Here is a 15,528-nt window from a genome sequence, read left to right on the forward strand (position 1 = left end):
AGACATTGAATGAATTCCAGGGTGGACTGAAGTTGTAAAATAGGCTACCTATTCTGTATTTTCTGTATATTCTGTATTTTATTTATGTATTTTGTATGTAAGGCTTTTGTGTGTGGGGATTTTGTGTGCAGGGCTCAATTGGAAAAGAGACCTGGGCCTCAATGTTGACTTCCCTGTTAAAATAATGGCTCAATTAAAAAAGTTTAAAAGTAAACCTGAAGATGACAAGCTCTTATAAGAGTATTGTTTATTTGTGTGCTTAGACACTCTAAAGATTACATCATGATTTATTATCAAAAGGTTTCTTTCCAGTCGTTGTTAGGTTGTGAACAAAAAGAGTAAAACTCATACGGATGATTAGAAAAAGCTCAAACAAATGTATTCAACCCACTGGACGCTACTGCAAACACAACATACAAGTCACTCAAACATGTGTGTATGCATTCTGACTAGGCTGAGTCACCTCCTTGTATGTATGAAATAAACAATCTGTCTATGTTGCTAGGCAAGAATTCAGTCTATTCCTCTTACTGGTATTGTCATGGCCCTGCCAAAGTTCCTTCTCTCTTCAACTGTTAACTGTAACTCGAGTTGAGTTCCACATGCTTCCTGGTACTACTTTCTTGGAAACTGGCCTGCCTTATCAGGAACTGAGACTAAACTGTTGCATGACACAAGTCATTTTTCCAACAATTGTTTACAGACAGATTATTTCACTTATATTTCACTGTATCACAATTTCAGTGGGTCAGAAGTTTACATACACTAAGTTGACTGTGCCTTTAAACAGCTTGGAAAATTCCAGAAAATGATGTCATGGCTGTAGAAGCTTCTGATAGGCTGATTGACATCATTTGAGTCAATTGGAGGTGTACCGATAGATGTACTTTAAGGCCTACCTTCAAACTCAGTGCCTCTTTTACTTGACATCATGGGAAAATCAAAAGAAATCAGCAAAGACCTCAGAAAAAAAATAGTAGACCTCCACATGTCTGTTTCATCCTTGGGAGCAATTTACAAACGTCTGAAGGTACCATGTTCATCTGTACAAACAATACTATAAGTATAAAGTATAAACACCATGGGACCACGCAGCCGTCATACTGCTCAGGAAGGAGATGCGTTCTGTCTCCTAGAGATGAACGTAATTTGGTGCGAAAAGTGCAAATCAATCCCAGAACAACAGCAAAGGGCCTTGTGAAGATGCTGGAGGCAACAGGTACAAAAGTATCTATATCCACAGAAAAACGAGTCCTATATCAACATAACCTGAACGGCCGCTCATCAAGGAAGAAGCCACTGCTCCAAAACCGCCACAAAAAAGCCAGACTACGGTTTGCAACTGCACATGGGGACAAAGATCGTACTTCTTTGAGAAATGTCCTCTGGTCTGATGAAACAAAAATAGAACTGTTTGGCCATAATGACCATTGTTATGTTTGGGGGGAAAAGGGGGAGGCTTGCAAGCCGAAGAACACAATCCCAACCGTGAAGCATGGGAGTGCCAGCATCATGTTGTGGGGGTGCTTTGCTGCAGGAGGGACTGGTGCACTTCACAAAATAGATGGCATCATGAGGGAGGACAATTATGTGGATATATTGAAGCAACATCTCAAGACATCCGTCAAGAAGTTAAAGCTTGGTCGCAAATGGGTCTTCCAAATGGACAATGACCCCAAGCATACTTCCAAAGTTGTGGCAAAATGGCTGAAGGACAACAAAGTCAAGGTATTGGAGTGGCCATCACAAAGCCCTGACCTCAATCCTATAGAAAATTTGTGGGCAGAACTGAAAAAGCGTGTGCGAGCAAGGAGGCCGACAAACCTGACTCAGTTACACCAGCTATCTGAAATGTTTGACCCAAGTTAAACAATTTAAAGGCAATGCTACCAAATACTAATTGAGTGAGAAAGTGGTGATCCTAACTGACCTAAGACAGGGAATTTTTATTAGGATTAAATGTCAGGAATTGTGAAAAACTGAGTTTAAATCTATTTGGCTAACGTGTATGTAAACTTCCGACTTCAACTGTACATTTATTATACATGTAATGTAATCAATAAGTTCTAATATGGTAACAGGAATAAGTATATTTCAAGTTAGAATCCAACATTCTCTAATAGGGTTGGCTTCAGTTATATTCATCCCTTTGAACCTTCTCTCTCATCTTGGATGCTGGTCTCAATCTGATCTCCCAGGGTGGAGAAAGTTGGCCGTTCCTCAGCGCTGTATCCCCAGCACGTCGTCATCATACTATAAATCTGTTAAATAAAACAAGGGAAGGTTACAAAAACAGGCAAAATAATAACTTTCATACCTGAGACATCCCTATGTCTAGTGTCTATGCCTGTAAAAACTCAGGATAGGACCAGTAGTCATTTATTTATCTTAAACTTTGTGCACTCCTCAACACGCATTTAAAAGCATTGTGTTGTTGTAAGTTGTAAGTATGGACTAGCTAAAGCAGCATTTCCCAAACTTGGTCCTCGGGACCCCAAGGGCTACACATTTTGGTTTTTGGCAAATTAGGGTTAAGTGCCTTGTTCAAGGGCACATTGATGGATTTTTCACCTTGTCGGCTTAGGTATTTGAACCAGTGATCTTTCAGTTACTGGTCCAACAATCTAACCGCTACGCTACCTGCCACCCTAAGCGTGGCATATGGCTGTGGAAGGTGTCTTACTCTGGGAGGGCAGATTGGTGGAGCAGGCAACCTCCAGTTGTCCTTCAGGATATCAACCAGATGCATTGAAATGGAGAGACCCTGCATGTCATTGCCAATCTCCTGCATATATAGCTTTAAATGTGCAGTGGATGGGAGAGAAAATATGTCAGAATCAAATTAGGCATTTATGGGCAGGTAATGTACAATCATAATAATTTAGTTAAAATCATTGACACAAAAAAATGTAATGTCAGTGTTGGTAGATTTGAGATAGCTCAAGCTGAAACACACATATTTAATGAGACCAGTAGAACAAGGTATTAAGGCTTGGTTTAGCCACTTACCCTCTTTGGGTTGCAGTTGTGCTCACAATAGGAGAAGAGCTCATGAAGGACGACTCCAAAACTCCAGACATCTGACTTGTGGGAGAATTTGGACTCTGTGATGGACTCTGGGGCATACCTGGGTATGAACAGAAGCCTTATTAGAAGACAACTTGCCTTAGAGCTAATTTCCATAGAAAATGAAGATCCTCTCAGCAGCACTTCAAGTCTATTGACCTGGATTCATTGGAGAATCAGGTGCGTTAGTGCATGAACAGAAATATGCACACACTAATATCCGTTCCACACTATCGCGCTAACCCTAACAGTACTGTACTTTTACTTTGTGCCAGCAACATTGATGGATGTTCATCCAGCCTAGCGCAGGACAGCTCAGTTTGGATCAGTAGTGTGAAAAGGTAACAAGTGTCTCCAGGAAGAACACTGAAGTAGATCATGTCATTTCCACACATGAGTGGAAAGTAAATTCCAAATGCAATGGCAGTTACCAGAAAATTGGGCTTTCTCCAGGATGTGTCACACGGTAGTACTCCTTGTCAAAGGGAATGATCTTTGTCAGGCCAAAATCAGCTATTTTGACCAATGTGTCACTTGCTACCAGAATGTTCCTAGCAGCCAGATCCCGGTGCACGTAGCGCATGCTCTGCAAGTACTCCAATCCCTAAGTGTGCAAAACAACACAATTAAGGTTTCCCCCTTTACAATGTAGAGATAAACAGTCTTTTATGGAATAGTCAGGATTTCTGCTATTTGAATTGGGCTCATACTTTACAGATTTGAGAGGCAAAAAGCAACATCCGCCTGTTGTTGACGTGCTGCCGGTTCTTCTCCAGGTATCCAATCAGACTGCCATAGGGCAAATATTCCATCACCAAGCTCATGCTGAGTCGACCTACCCAAAATGTGGATAAACATTTCAGAGAGTTAACACAAACATTCCTGCCTTGAAACAGCTATTATTTACATGTAGGCTGAAGGTTCTTACATCTAATACACTACCTAATCTTTTACATGTTTTTCCAAGAATAGGAAGAGAAAGAAGTTCCCTCTGGGGAAAAACAAATATTTATATTTTATTCAGTGTGTTGAGTATACATAACAAAGAGGGCACATTTAAGAAGCTAATAAAGATATGGAGGTTGACGAAGACAGTTTTTAGATGGTCTAAAGTTATAAAGTAATGGCATTTCTGGCATTTCAGCTATGATTATGAAAATCACAAAGATTTCAGCCCATTTTATGTTCCATTGACTGTTGCATGGTCTATTGACAATGACGGAAAGGATACCAAAAACCCCAACAAACTTCAAATATGAGTTCGTCTAGCGACACTTGATAGAACAGGTTCATTTCCCATGCTATCAACTGTGGTGCAGCTGCAGATAACCTTTATTTCATAGGTATCATTATAGCCTACAAAAAGTGTTATTGGGGTCTTGGTGTATGAATGTATTTGCATGTTCTTACCCATGCTGTAGCAGACGCCCCTGTATTTGACAATGTAGTCACAATGCAGGGAGCGAATGGTGTTGATTTCCTTTTGAAAGTCTTCCAGGTTTGACTGCTTGTTGGGCTGTAGCTTCTTCACAGCAATCAGCTCGCCTGTGTTGTCCCCCAGAGGATCATATCGGCACAGCTCAACACTGCCAAAGTTCCCCTAAATACAATGAGGACAGAACGTTGTATATTAAAACATGTACTGTAATATACAGTACAACAGGGTGGGGGTGTTTGTATTTTAACCTAGTCAATTCTAGGATTGAGTTCTAAATTAGATTAAATTGATGTTTTGAAAACTGTCATAATTGAAAGTAATGTTCACCTCTCCAATTCCTGAATTCAAGTTACTGTACTGTATGTTGAAATAGATTTGACCCTTGGTACAGGATGCCTAAAATGTTTTGTTCAGAATAGTGTGGATTACAGAAGGATAGGAGAACACTGTCCTCTTGTGGTACATGATAAAAAGTGAAGTGACCATTTCTAGGGCTTCGTTTTTTTCTCATTATTTTCTTTTGTTCGCCAAATAACTTCTGAAAACAGAGAGTCGGTCGACTTGCGTTCAGCCATGCATTTTTTTAGAATCAACATAAAGGCACAATGTGTAATTTCAACTGCCTGACCCTGCCACTATGTTTGGTGAGCCAGGGGATAGGGCTGGGGAAATGCAACTACTCTCAATGTCATAGACGTAGCTACTGTATGGATGCAAGGACTGACAGTAGCCTATAAGAAATTAATCATCATAGCTTTTTAAAGCTATACAATGTTTGTTTACAAAGACTCAATTAATAACAAAAGGATATGAGGAGTGGAAGCACAGCATGTGGGAATGCAACTCATGCAGGTGACAAGTTACCTTCCCCAGAGGGGAGATGTAGCGCAGGTGTCTCTCCTCATACACTGATTGGTCCTGCTGGTGGGAGGGGCCTAATGCTCTGTCCCTGTCAGGGAGAGGCTCCGCAGCGTGGAGTATCACATAATCTATGGCACAGGAAGAAAGGCGCTCAGAGGCTATGTCACTACTGATGCCTTTCATAAATCTGTCTTACACATAGGGACAGATTTAAAAGTGTTTGCCTCAGAGCAAAGATATCTTACAAATGAAAGGAATAAAAGGTTATCAATAAGTAGAGGTCAGCTTAAGGTAACTGTCCAGTGTTTCCAGATTTCTATGAAATATGACCTATAATTACTTACAAAATGAGTGAAATAGTTTCCTTCCAAAAAATGCTAATTAAGTACGTTAAAAGCAGATTTTCTGTGTTGGAATGGGTTCTTCGGGCTATACACATAGGATAACCCTTATTGGTTACAGATAGAACCCTTTTGGGTTCTATGTAAAGTCCTTTCCACTGAGGGTTCTACATGGAACCCAAAAAGGTTCTACCTGACACCAAAAAGGGTCCTACCTGGTAAGACTGCCCTGACAAAAATGTTTTGGGGTCAACCGAGAGTCTTTTAAAATGTGTAATAAAATCAACTATATGTAGGCTACTGAGCTTGTCTGATGCTTTAAGCACTGCGATTAAAAATGAAAACACACAAATTACTAAAGAGGGAGCCAGAGATCAATATAGCTAAACCAGAAGAAATAAACCTCTTCCCGACCTTCCTCCCACTGCTGCTGGCCTTTGCAGATTCTGCCTTTAAGCTCCTGAAGTTACCGGTAATAGGCTGCACCAGCGATCGGCAACCTTTTCCATTTGGAGTGCCAAGTTATCGTACCATTTCTACTGAGTTGTGTGCCAGTTATGATTTCATATGCACATTTTCGTGGAACAGTTTCAATTAATTTATAGTAAAGTCTTTATATCTGAAAATCAATGTCGTGGTTAATCAAAATGTAATCTAAATGAAAATGATACAAATCTAAAAGTAACTTCTATTGCCATTGCTACGTTGAGGAACTATTGTCAGTCTCAATGGATGTAAAAACAGACTTGCTTTACTTACAGTGATGGTGAGTTGAGACAATCAGAAAAAGTATCAGATCCCCAAATGGGCCATTTATAGGCCTACATTTGCACGCAGGCCAGGTAGCCTAGGCCTACTTCTATGAGTAATCAGATGTGTTTCCTTACTCAAGATTGAACAGAGCACAACAAACAAAAGACAATTAATAAATTGACAACTCGTAAATGGAATGAAATAAACCAAAACTTTGTTCTCAAAAGTGTAGCCTAGGTTGTGCGCTCTGCAAACAACTTGTCCACTTCTACAATGACAATGATAAGACTGGAGTAATAATAATATATTGAATGCATTAACAGAAATTACCCTAACCAAACAAACATTGTAGATTTGAAATCTTGGGAATTAACGGTAGGCTAAATGTAGCCTACTACTGGTGATACTGGTGTGCCATCCCCGCGGCCTCCGCAATGGATTAGTCCACTTAGACAGGCGTAAATCAGACAGGTGTCTTTTCTACCATCCATTTAAAAATATATATATCGACAAAATAAATCTTGGTTGACCAACAGCCTATCGACCAAACAATCAACCAGTCGACTAAATAGGGTCAGCCCTACTACCTGGAACCAAAAAGGGTTCTCTTATGTGGACAGCTGAAGAACCCCTTTGGAACCCTTTTTTCTAAGAGTGTAGAACAAATAGGTCAATAAAAGACAAAGCCCCTAAACTAAAGGGCAGTTTGTGTTTAGCTGTGTTTTATTAAACAAATTCCCACCTGAAAATAGCAGGTAGAAACTATAATTCTGGACCACACCAGGTGTTTTAAGTAACATAGTTTGGTTTCATTAGCGAGAAGTACCTGACGTTATCAGACTGTTCAGTTGGCGAATTATGCTTCGACAGGAGGGCCTGAATGCAGGCTGGTAGTTCATACACTGACTGATAAGATCCGCCAGCTCTGTCCACTCTGAGGAGGGTAACTGCTTGTAGGTCTCATAAAACTGCAGCTTCTGCTTGAAAGAAGCAGAGGTTAATTCAACATACTGGGTTTCTACAAAAACGCAGTGGTGAATTTGAGTGGAATTTGACCACAGATTTTCTGAAAACCGCTTAAAAAGTAATCAACATTGGATTAATGTAAGTGTAATACTCAGGATGTAGACAAAGTCTAATCCAAGGAGAATTAACAGTTGGTAATTTCATGTGGGTTTTACAGAGAAAATAAACTGCACCTGATTTTCCTGAAACTCTAATTGTATAGGTTTCATGAATACATTACTTTGGCCCTTATCCACAGGGTAAGTCAATATCAGATACTGTACATTGTTGTGTTAGTGGTAGTAAAAGGTAGGAGTTTACCCTCTCGAGGTCCAGGCCTTGTAGTGGTGCCTGTCCTCCATTGAATAGCTCCCACAGCGTGGCACCGAAGCTCCACTTATCACACTCCAGCTCTAGCCTCTCTGGATCCTCCAACACCTCCGGAGCTACCCATGGAATCCTGTCAAGCACCACTGTACGTACACACACACACACACACACACACACACACACACACACACACACACACACACACACACACACACACACACACACACACACACACACACACACACACACACACACACACACACACACACACACACACACACACACACACACACACACACACACACACACACACACACACACACACACACACACACACACACACACACACACACACACACACACACACACACAGCCCATACAGTATATCCAGAACAAAAACAGTTAAAAGCATGAGGTTCTTCAATAAAACATCACTTTTTCGAAGCCATTCCCAGTGTGCATGTATACTCTCTGCATTACATTATGATAACTGTTTACCATCTCTGCCCAACATTGCCACGTTGATGCCCGGGTCACTCAGCTTGATGAAAGGAGAACTTCCTTGGGATGCGTCCCCCTCTCTGGCCAAGAGCAGATTTTTGGCACAAATATTCCCATGAGTAATGTTCTTCTCTTCCTATTTGATGAAGGAAGAGACAGATTGTAACAGTTTATTTGAATAGTTCTTAACGAACGTGTATGCTCAAACATTGAGCAAGAAGTAGCAATTTAACTAGTGTATACACTAGTATTAACAATGAAGGAATGTCTAAGGATAGTTAATCAAACATCTAATGATAATCTATTTGAACAAAAGTGCTTCCACAGAAAACATACAAAATACTTCCTCAGAAGTTAAGTATTATCAACTGAAGATAAATCAGGCCAAAGATCAGGTTCATCTCACCAGGAAATTGAGCGCACTAGCCAGCTGTTTGGCTACGTCAAGTTTCCAGCTGACCGACACTGACCCTTCCCTCTTCAGGTACAGGTCAAGGGCACCACACTTGACAAACTCCTGCACCATGACGTCTGCAAGGTTAAGAGATGACCAGCGTAGCATGATTAGATGTGTTACGATAGCAGCAGCTCCTTGAGAGAGAGTTGAGTCAGAACTGCTCAAAGCCCCCACAGAAAATGAAGTGGAACTGCGTTAGCAGACTCTGTAGCACTTTAGATTACAGTGCCCTTAATACCGTGTCACTACTCATATAATTACAATGTAACAAGTATTGTAATTACTCATTGTTACAATGAGTTACAGTGAATTTACGGCAGTAACCCTAACCCTGACCGTAGCCTTAACACTGACCTCAGCTCTAACACCATGAGTTGTAGTTAATTTAAATTGTGCCTGGATTTATTTTGAATTTTTTTAAGGTTTGGTGATTTTGTAGAAATCTGTGAGAAGTGGGATGTTAAGTTGAGAGGCTGATGCTTACTCACTCTTGGATCTGTGAACACTTATCCCATAGACAAGGAGAAGGTGCTTGTGGGAAATCTGGCTCATCAAGCTGGCAGCTTCAAAGAATGACTAGAAATGACAAGCAAACGAACACTTAGAATGGGTGACCACTGTAGCTACTCTCCTTCTATTTGTACAGGGTTTTCTTCAGTAAGGTGTAACAAGGGGTTGATACAAGCTTTGGTATCCTATCTTAGCTACTGTTTCATGTGGCAAAAAGCTAGGGCCACCTGCTCTAAAACATCCCGTAGGATTCAAGACAATGAAACACATCCGATAATACGTTTTTAGAATATTCCAAAAAGAGCTGATATAACATGACACAAGTTAACAAAACCCCTCCAAAAAGTTTTCTAATAGGGTCTGTGTCTTTAGATGTAAGTTTGCATACCTGCTTAGTTTGTTATACCATAGACCACCCCTTCCCAAATGGAAAAACCCTCCAACTGAAACTGGCTACTTGAATAATAATATATATATATTACCTTTATTTAACTAGGCAAGTCAGTTAAGAACAAATTCTTATTTACAATGACGATCTACACCAGCCAATCCCGGAGGACGCTGGGCAAATTGTACGCCGCCCTATGGAACTCCCAATTACAGCCGGTTGTGATACAGCCTGGAATCGAACCAGGGTGTCTGTAGTGACACCTCAAGCACTGAGATGCAGTGCCATAGACCACTGCACCACTAAATCATTTTTTTCTTTGACGTTGTAATTGTTGTCAAAGAGTAATTATATTGTGCCGAGTGTATTGCTCTTACGGTTGATCGGATCATTTGACTCAATACATGTCAATTAAAGTAAAGTAGGATATTAAAATGGTCCTCTTATTATTGATTAATAACTAAAAGGACTCATAACATCCAGAAAAAAACTCAGCACCTGGGTTTAAACAAGAACACCTTCTGGTAGATATGGACTAATGCCATGAATGGGGAAATTACAGTTCTGATCCATTCTGATGCAGCCACAGTATAACATTCTATTTGACTTCTGAAATGCACATGATCTGTTTTGCGTACCTCCCAGCAGTTTTTGTGGTTTGCATCCAGCTCCTTAAGCAGAACATCTGTCACATGTCTCTCCCCATCGCGGATGTCTATCTTGCTGCCTTTGAAGATTCGCGTGAAGGATCCCTGTCCCAAGCTTTCACACTGACAGAAATTATACACACAGTAAAGTGAGTAAACCATTCATTCACTCAAACTGTCAGTCATGGCCTTGCCTGTCTTCCCTTATACAGGATTTGTCATATGACGGAATCCATTTAAACTTGAATTGCATTAAACCCACATAACAGAGAACTGATAGGATGTTTGAGTAAAGCTCCAGGCTTCTACTGAACTCACCCATCGCAGATCCTCGTACTTGATCATGTGGAACTGGATGTGACTGGGTTTGGTCCTTTGCAGCGTTGGAGACCCCTGTGTCTCTACTGAGCTGCTACCGCGTATGATCACCATGTTTGAGAGTTCTACAGCAAGAAAGGTGTAGTTTTTGTGATGAATGATGTAGCATTACAATAACTATGCAGATGTATCATTGCTAATTGTTATGATTGAGATATGTATAATCAAATAAATATTATGTCTTCTGATTTCAAAATGAAATATATTTTAGTCTCATTTGATTGTGAAGTAACCAATGGTCAATGATCAGAATCCTACGATTTAGCTTTAAGTTTGAGCAATATAAATATTAAACTGGCTTGTTGTCCTGTACCTTTCGGTCGAGGTGGACAACATCTTTCCAGCTTGACAGGAACCTCAGCCAGGAGCAGCTTGCTTTGTTGGAAGAAGTCAGTGAGTTCCCTCAAGCTGAGGAAGGACTTGTGGACCCCCGAAAGACTGAATTGTTCATTCTTCATAATTAGACAGTCTTTGTAATCCAGCCCAAGAGGAGTCTAAGAGAATATCAAAAAGTACACCCCGTAACACTTTATTTGGGGCGGCAGTTAGCCTAGTGGTTAGAGCGTTGGACTAGTAACCGAAAGGTTGCAAGATCGAATCCCCGAGCTGACGTTCTGCCCCTGAACAAGGCAGTTAACCCACTGTTTCCTAGGCTGTCATTGAAAATAAGAATTTGTTCTTAACTGACTTGCTTAGTTAAATAAATGTAAAATATTCAGAAAATGCTGCCGTTGTCAATCTGCGGCCTCCTGAGCAGGCCTGCTGTGAGTGAGACACACCCAGAATGTTACTGCTAGCTATCTAGCTAGCTACTTGTGTCAACACAAGCACTATTATGGATAACAGAACAACTAGCTAGGTAGCTAGCAAAGACTAGCTAGCTATATGCCTAAACTACAGAAATCATGATGACGATAACTAGGGGTAATGTAGAGTGTCTATGCCAAATTGTCATACATTCATCTTCCCTACCACAGATTCTCACAAGGTCAGACTCCAGGATGGGAAAATGCTTACAAGAAAGAGTCAGAGTTGTCGATTTCCATTGTTACATGTAATGTTAAAAAGGAAAGAAAAAGACAATCCCATTTTTCTAAATTAGATAGCTATCTAGGCTACTCACCATACTATAGGCTACAGATCTGAATCATCACTAGAATAGATATTTATATGTTATTGAGTAGGCCTGTATCTTTGTTTAATCTAATCTAATTATTAATCTAACAATACAAATCCTTATTGTTTTGTAAGATATGTAAGGTCTTTTATATGTTGCAATAAAGTTGACTAAAGTAGTAGCATTTTTTTAAACGTATTTTCACTTGGTAATGAGTAATAAGTAATTATATAGAAATTGCTTATAGGTAACTATAAAGTTACACTTCACTTTATATAGCTAAATCCTGTGTAACAACTAGCAAAAACCTTGTACTTATGCAGATATGTACTCTGTGTATCACTGTGTTTATTTTCTCACTTGGATGGCACTTTCAGAAGCTGACGATTAGATTGTCAGAATGGTTAACATAATTTGTAGGTACACTTCAAGTAAGTACACTTCAAGATATACTTAATTTTAAATAGATAAATCCTGTGTAACACCTATTAATTACATTGTACTCATGCAGATATTACACATACTCTGTAGTGTACTTGTGGGTTTATCCTCTCACAGCTATACAATTAGGGTCAGGTTGTCAGGATGGCTAACATACTATATGAGTACACATATATAAGTACACATGGGCTCCCGAGTGGCGCAGTGCAAGAGGCGTCACTACAGTCCCTGGTTTGAATCCAGGCTGTATCACATCCGGCTGTGATTGGGAGTGTCGAAGCGCGGCGCACAATTGGCCCAGCATCGTCCAGGTTTGGTCAGGATAGGCCGTCGTTGTAATTAAGAATTTGTTCTTAAATTACTTGCCTAGTTAAACAAAGGTAAAATAAAAAGCTGGACCTAAAGACGTCACAACTTTAAACAAAAAACATAGAATGTCAAAGTAAAATGAAGTGGTTGAAGTGTTTATATTACCCATTTAGTCCAAATCAAATAAAATTGTATTAGTCGTGGGGACGACGTCATTGATGCACTTATTGATGAAGCCAATGACTGATGTGGTGTACTCCTCAATGCCATCGGAGGAATCCCGGAACATATTCCAGTCTGTGCTAGAAAAACAGTCCTGTAGCTTAGCATCTGCTTCATCTGACCACTTTTTTATTGATCTAGTCACTAGTGCTTCCTGCTTTAATTTTGCTTGTAAGCAGGAATCAGGAGGATAGAATTATTGTCAGATTTGCCAAATGGAGGGTGAGGGAGAGCTTTGTACTTGTCTCTGTGTATGGAGTAAAGGTGGTCCAGAGTTTTTCCCCCTCTGGTTGCACATTTAACATTCTGATAGAAATTTGGTAAGACCGATTTAAGTTTCCCTGCATTAAAGTTCCCGGCCACTAGGAGTGCCGCCTCTGGGTGGGCGTTTTCCTGTTTGCTTATGGCGGAATACAGCTCATTGATTGCGGTCTTAGTGCCAGCATCAGTCTGTGGTGGTATGTAAACAGCTACGAAAAATACAGATGAAAACTCTCTAGGTAGATAGTGTGGTCTACAGCTTATCATGAGATACTCTACCTCAGGCGAGCAAAACCTCAAGACTTCCTTAGATATCGTGCTCCAGCTGTTATTTACACAAATACATAGTCCGCAGCCCCTTGTCTTACCAGACACCGCTGTTCTATCCTGGCGATACAGCGCATAACCAGCCAGCTGTATGTTGATAATGTCGTCGTTCAGCCACAACTCTGTGAGGCATAAGATATTACAGTTTTGAATGTCCTGTTGGTAGTTTAATCTTCCACGTAGGTCATCGATTTTATTTTCCAAAGATTGCACGTTTGCTAGCAGAATGGAAAGCAGTGGGGGTTTATTCGATTGCCTACGAAATCTCAGAAGGCAGCCCGCCCTCCGGACCCTTTTTTTCCGCCTTCTCTTCACGCAAATGATGGGGATCTGGGCCTGTTCCCAGGGAACCAGTATATCATTCACGTCAGCTCGTTGGACTAGTTAAAGGAAAAGAGGATTCTGCCAGTTTGTGGTGAGTAATCGCAGTTCTGATGTCCAGAAGTTATTTTTGGTCATAAGAGATGGTAGCAGCAACATTATGTACAAAATAAGTTTAAAAATAAGTTACAAACAATGCAAAGAAACAAACAAAAAAACACAATTGGATAGGAACACGTAAAACGTCAGCCTTCTTCTCCGGTGCCATCTTTATTCACAAATTGCGCATTAACAAATTGACGACAGCCTGTATGCCATGCCCACCTATCTGTTTCATGTCTCAGGTAGCCCGCAAAAGCCAGTGGATAGAATGCAAGAATTGACTAATATTTGTCATAATCCTAATTGTCATGTGCCTATGCCTACTTATCGCCAGAGTCTGTGCCATGGTGAAACTTGAACTCATGTACTAAATCTGAAACAATATGATGGTGACATTTAAAATTGCTGACATTCTTGAAAGTCAAGACAATCCTTGTCCTGCAAAGAAACATACTTTTTTTTATAGTTGAATAAATAGATTTTGCAAGCAGTAAGCGTTTTCGTGATGCCATCACTTGCCTCACATCTTCTAAATTAGATTTTTTTTTTTTTTTACACTGTTTTCATCATCAATTTTCACAATAAAGGAAGTTCGACAAAAGAAAATCCATCCCTGTTGAACGGATAAAATGTTAGTTGATCTTTAGAAAATGTATCTTACATCTGCCGTTTTCATTACGTAGCAATGATTTTTTTTGCCACATTGCTTAAATCGAATAAACCTGGGTCAATGGAAACCTGCCTACTGTTTTTGCTAGCACTTGCCCCCAAAAAGTGTACCATCTGTGTTAACTTGGTTGAGTTTACAGATATACTGTAGGTCAACCTCACTGACTGGATAACTACCAATACTGGTGGTATCCCAGATTATAATTAATGTGTATGTTACCTATTATGACAACTTGAACCTCCTTGCCATCCAAGTGAGAGGATAAACCCACAAGTACACCACAGAGTACATGTAATATCTGCAAAAGTACAATGTAATTACTAGGCGTTACACAGGATTTAGCTATTTAAAATTAAGTTTATCTTGAGGGACACTTACTTGTAATTTACATAAAAATATTTTAACCTTTATCTAACTAGGCAAGTCAGTTAAGAACACATTCTTATTTACAATGACGGCCTCCCAGGGAACAGTGGGTTTACTGCCTTGTTCATGGGCAGAATGACAGATTTTTACATTGTCAGTTTGGGGATTCAATCCAGCCACCTTTCGGTTACTGCTCGCCCAAGGCTACCTGCCGCCAGCAGTTTTAATCGGAACAAGATAGTTCAATGGAAATGCTCTGTGGCAGGCAATTTTCGCATCTACTTTCTATGCAAACTTTGTAAATGTCGCCAAAAAGGTAAGGTAATGGAAACATAGCGACTGAGTGGAGATTTTGAAGAGTGCACATTCACGGGTAGGTAATTAGTGCCTACTGAGTCTCCAACCATTGTAATCTCGGACAGCCAGAGCATCTGTCCACAAGAGATTACAACCCTGTGACAGTTATTAATGAAACAGATGCAGCTGAGAAGAAACTAAACACTAAATGGTGAATTTAGTGGAAACTTTCCCATTTGTAACAAGCATTTGTTGTTACACCTCTGTAATTACAGACTGCAATTACCACCAGTTACATGGTGTTATTATAGTGTAACGGAGTTATTACAATTAACTACAATAATTGTTACAGTGTAATTACACATGTAATTATACAGTACTAAGGACCCCTTAAAATTAAGTGTTACAAGAAAAAGTTTT

At 40.1% G+C, this 15,528-nt stretch overlaps 1 protein-coding gene across 2 annotated transcripts in view; it reads right to left on the reverse strand.

Annotated features, from left to right (window-relative positions):
- Nucleotides 1–230: 230 nt before the first annotated feature.
- The window catches only part of jak3 (Janus kinase 3 (a protein tyrosine kinase, leukocyte)), a 28,678-nt gene continuing 13,380 nt past the window's right edge, over nucleotides 231–15,528 (reverse strand). For both annotated transcript variants that reach the window (XM_071342739.1, XM_071342740.1), the window contains exons 10-24: nucleotides 10,989–11,169; nucleotides 10,616–10,740; nucleotides 10,289–10,420; nucleotides 9,241–9,328; nucleotides 8,702–8,826; nucleotides 8,293–8,431; nucleotides 7,786–7,937; nucleotides 7,286–7,436; nucleotides 5,369–5,493; nucleotides 4,477–4,666; nucleotides 3,777–3,901; nucleotides 3,498–3,670; nucleotides 3,010–3,127; nucleotides 2,684–2,797; nucleotides 231–2,261 (exon numbers count right to left, since the gene is read on the reverse strand). In XM_071342739.1, the coding sequence (XP_071198840.1) occupies nucleotides 2,142–2,261; nucleotides 2,684–2,797; nucleotides 3,010–3,127; nucleotides 3,498–3,670; nucleotides 3,777–3,901; nucleotides 4,477–4,666; nucleotides 5,369–5,493; nucleotides 7,286–7,436; nucleotides 7,786–7,937; nucleotides 8,293–8,431; nucleotides 8,702–8,826; nucleotides 9,241–9,328; nucleotides 10,289–10,420; nucleotides 10,616–10,740; nucleotides 10,989–11,169 (2,058 nt within the window). In that variant the 3' untranslated portion in view covers nucleotides 231–2,141. The remainder of the gene's footprint in view (nucleotides 2,262–2,683; nucleotides 2,798–3,009; nucleotides 3,128–3,497; nucleotides 3,671–3,776; nucleotides 3,902–4,476; nucleotides 4,667–5,368; nucleotides 5,494–7,285; nucleotides 7,437–7,785; nucleotides 7,938–8,292; nucleotides 8,432–8,701; nucleotides 8,827–9,240; nucleotides 9,329–10,288; nucleotides 10,421–10,615; nucleotides 10,741–10,988; nucleotides 11,170–15,528) is intronic.

This window comes from Salvelinus alpinus, chromosome 15, assembly GCF_045679555.1.
Source record: "Salvelinus alpinus chromosome 15, SLU_Salpinus.1, whole genome shotgun sequence".
NCBI classification, from domain to species: domain Eukaryota; kingdom Metazoa; phylum Chordata; class Actinopteri; order Salmoniformes; family Salmonidae; genus Salvelinus; species Salvelinus alpinus.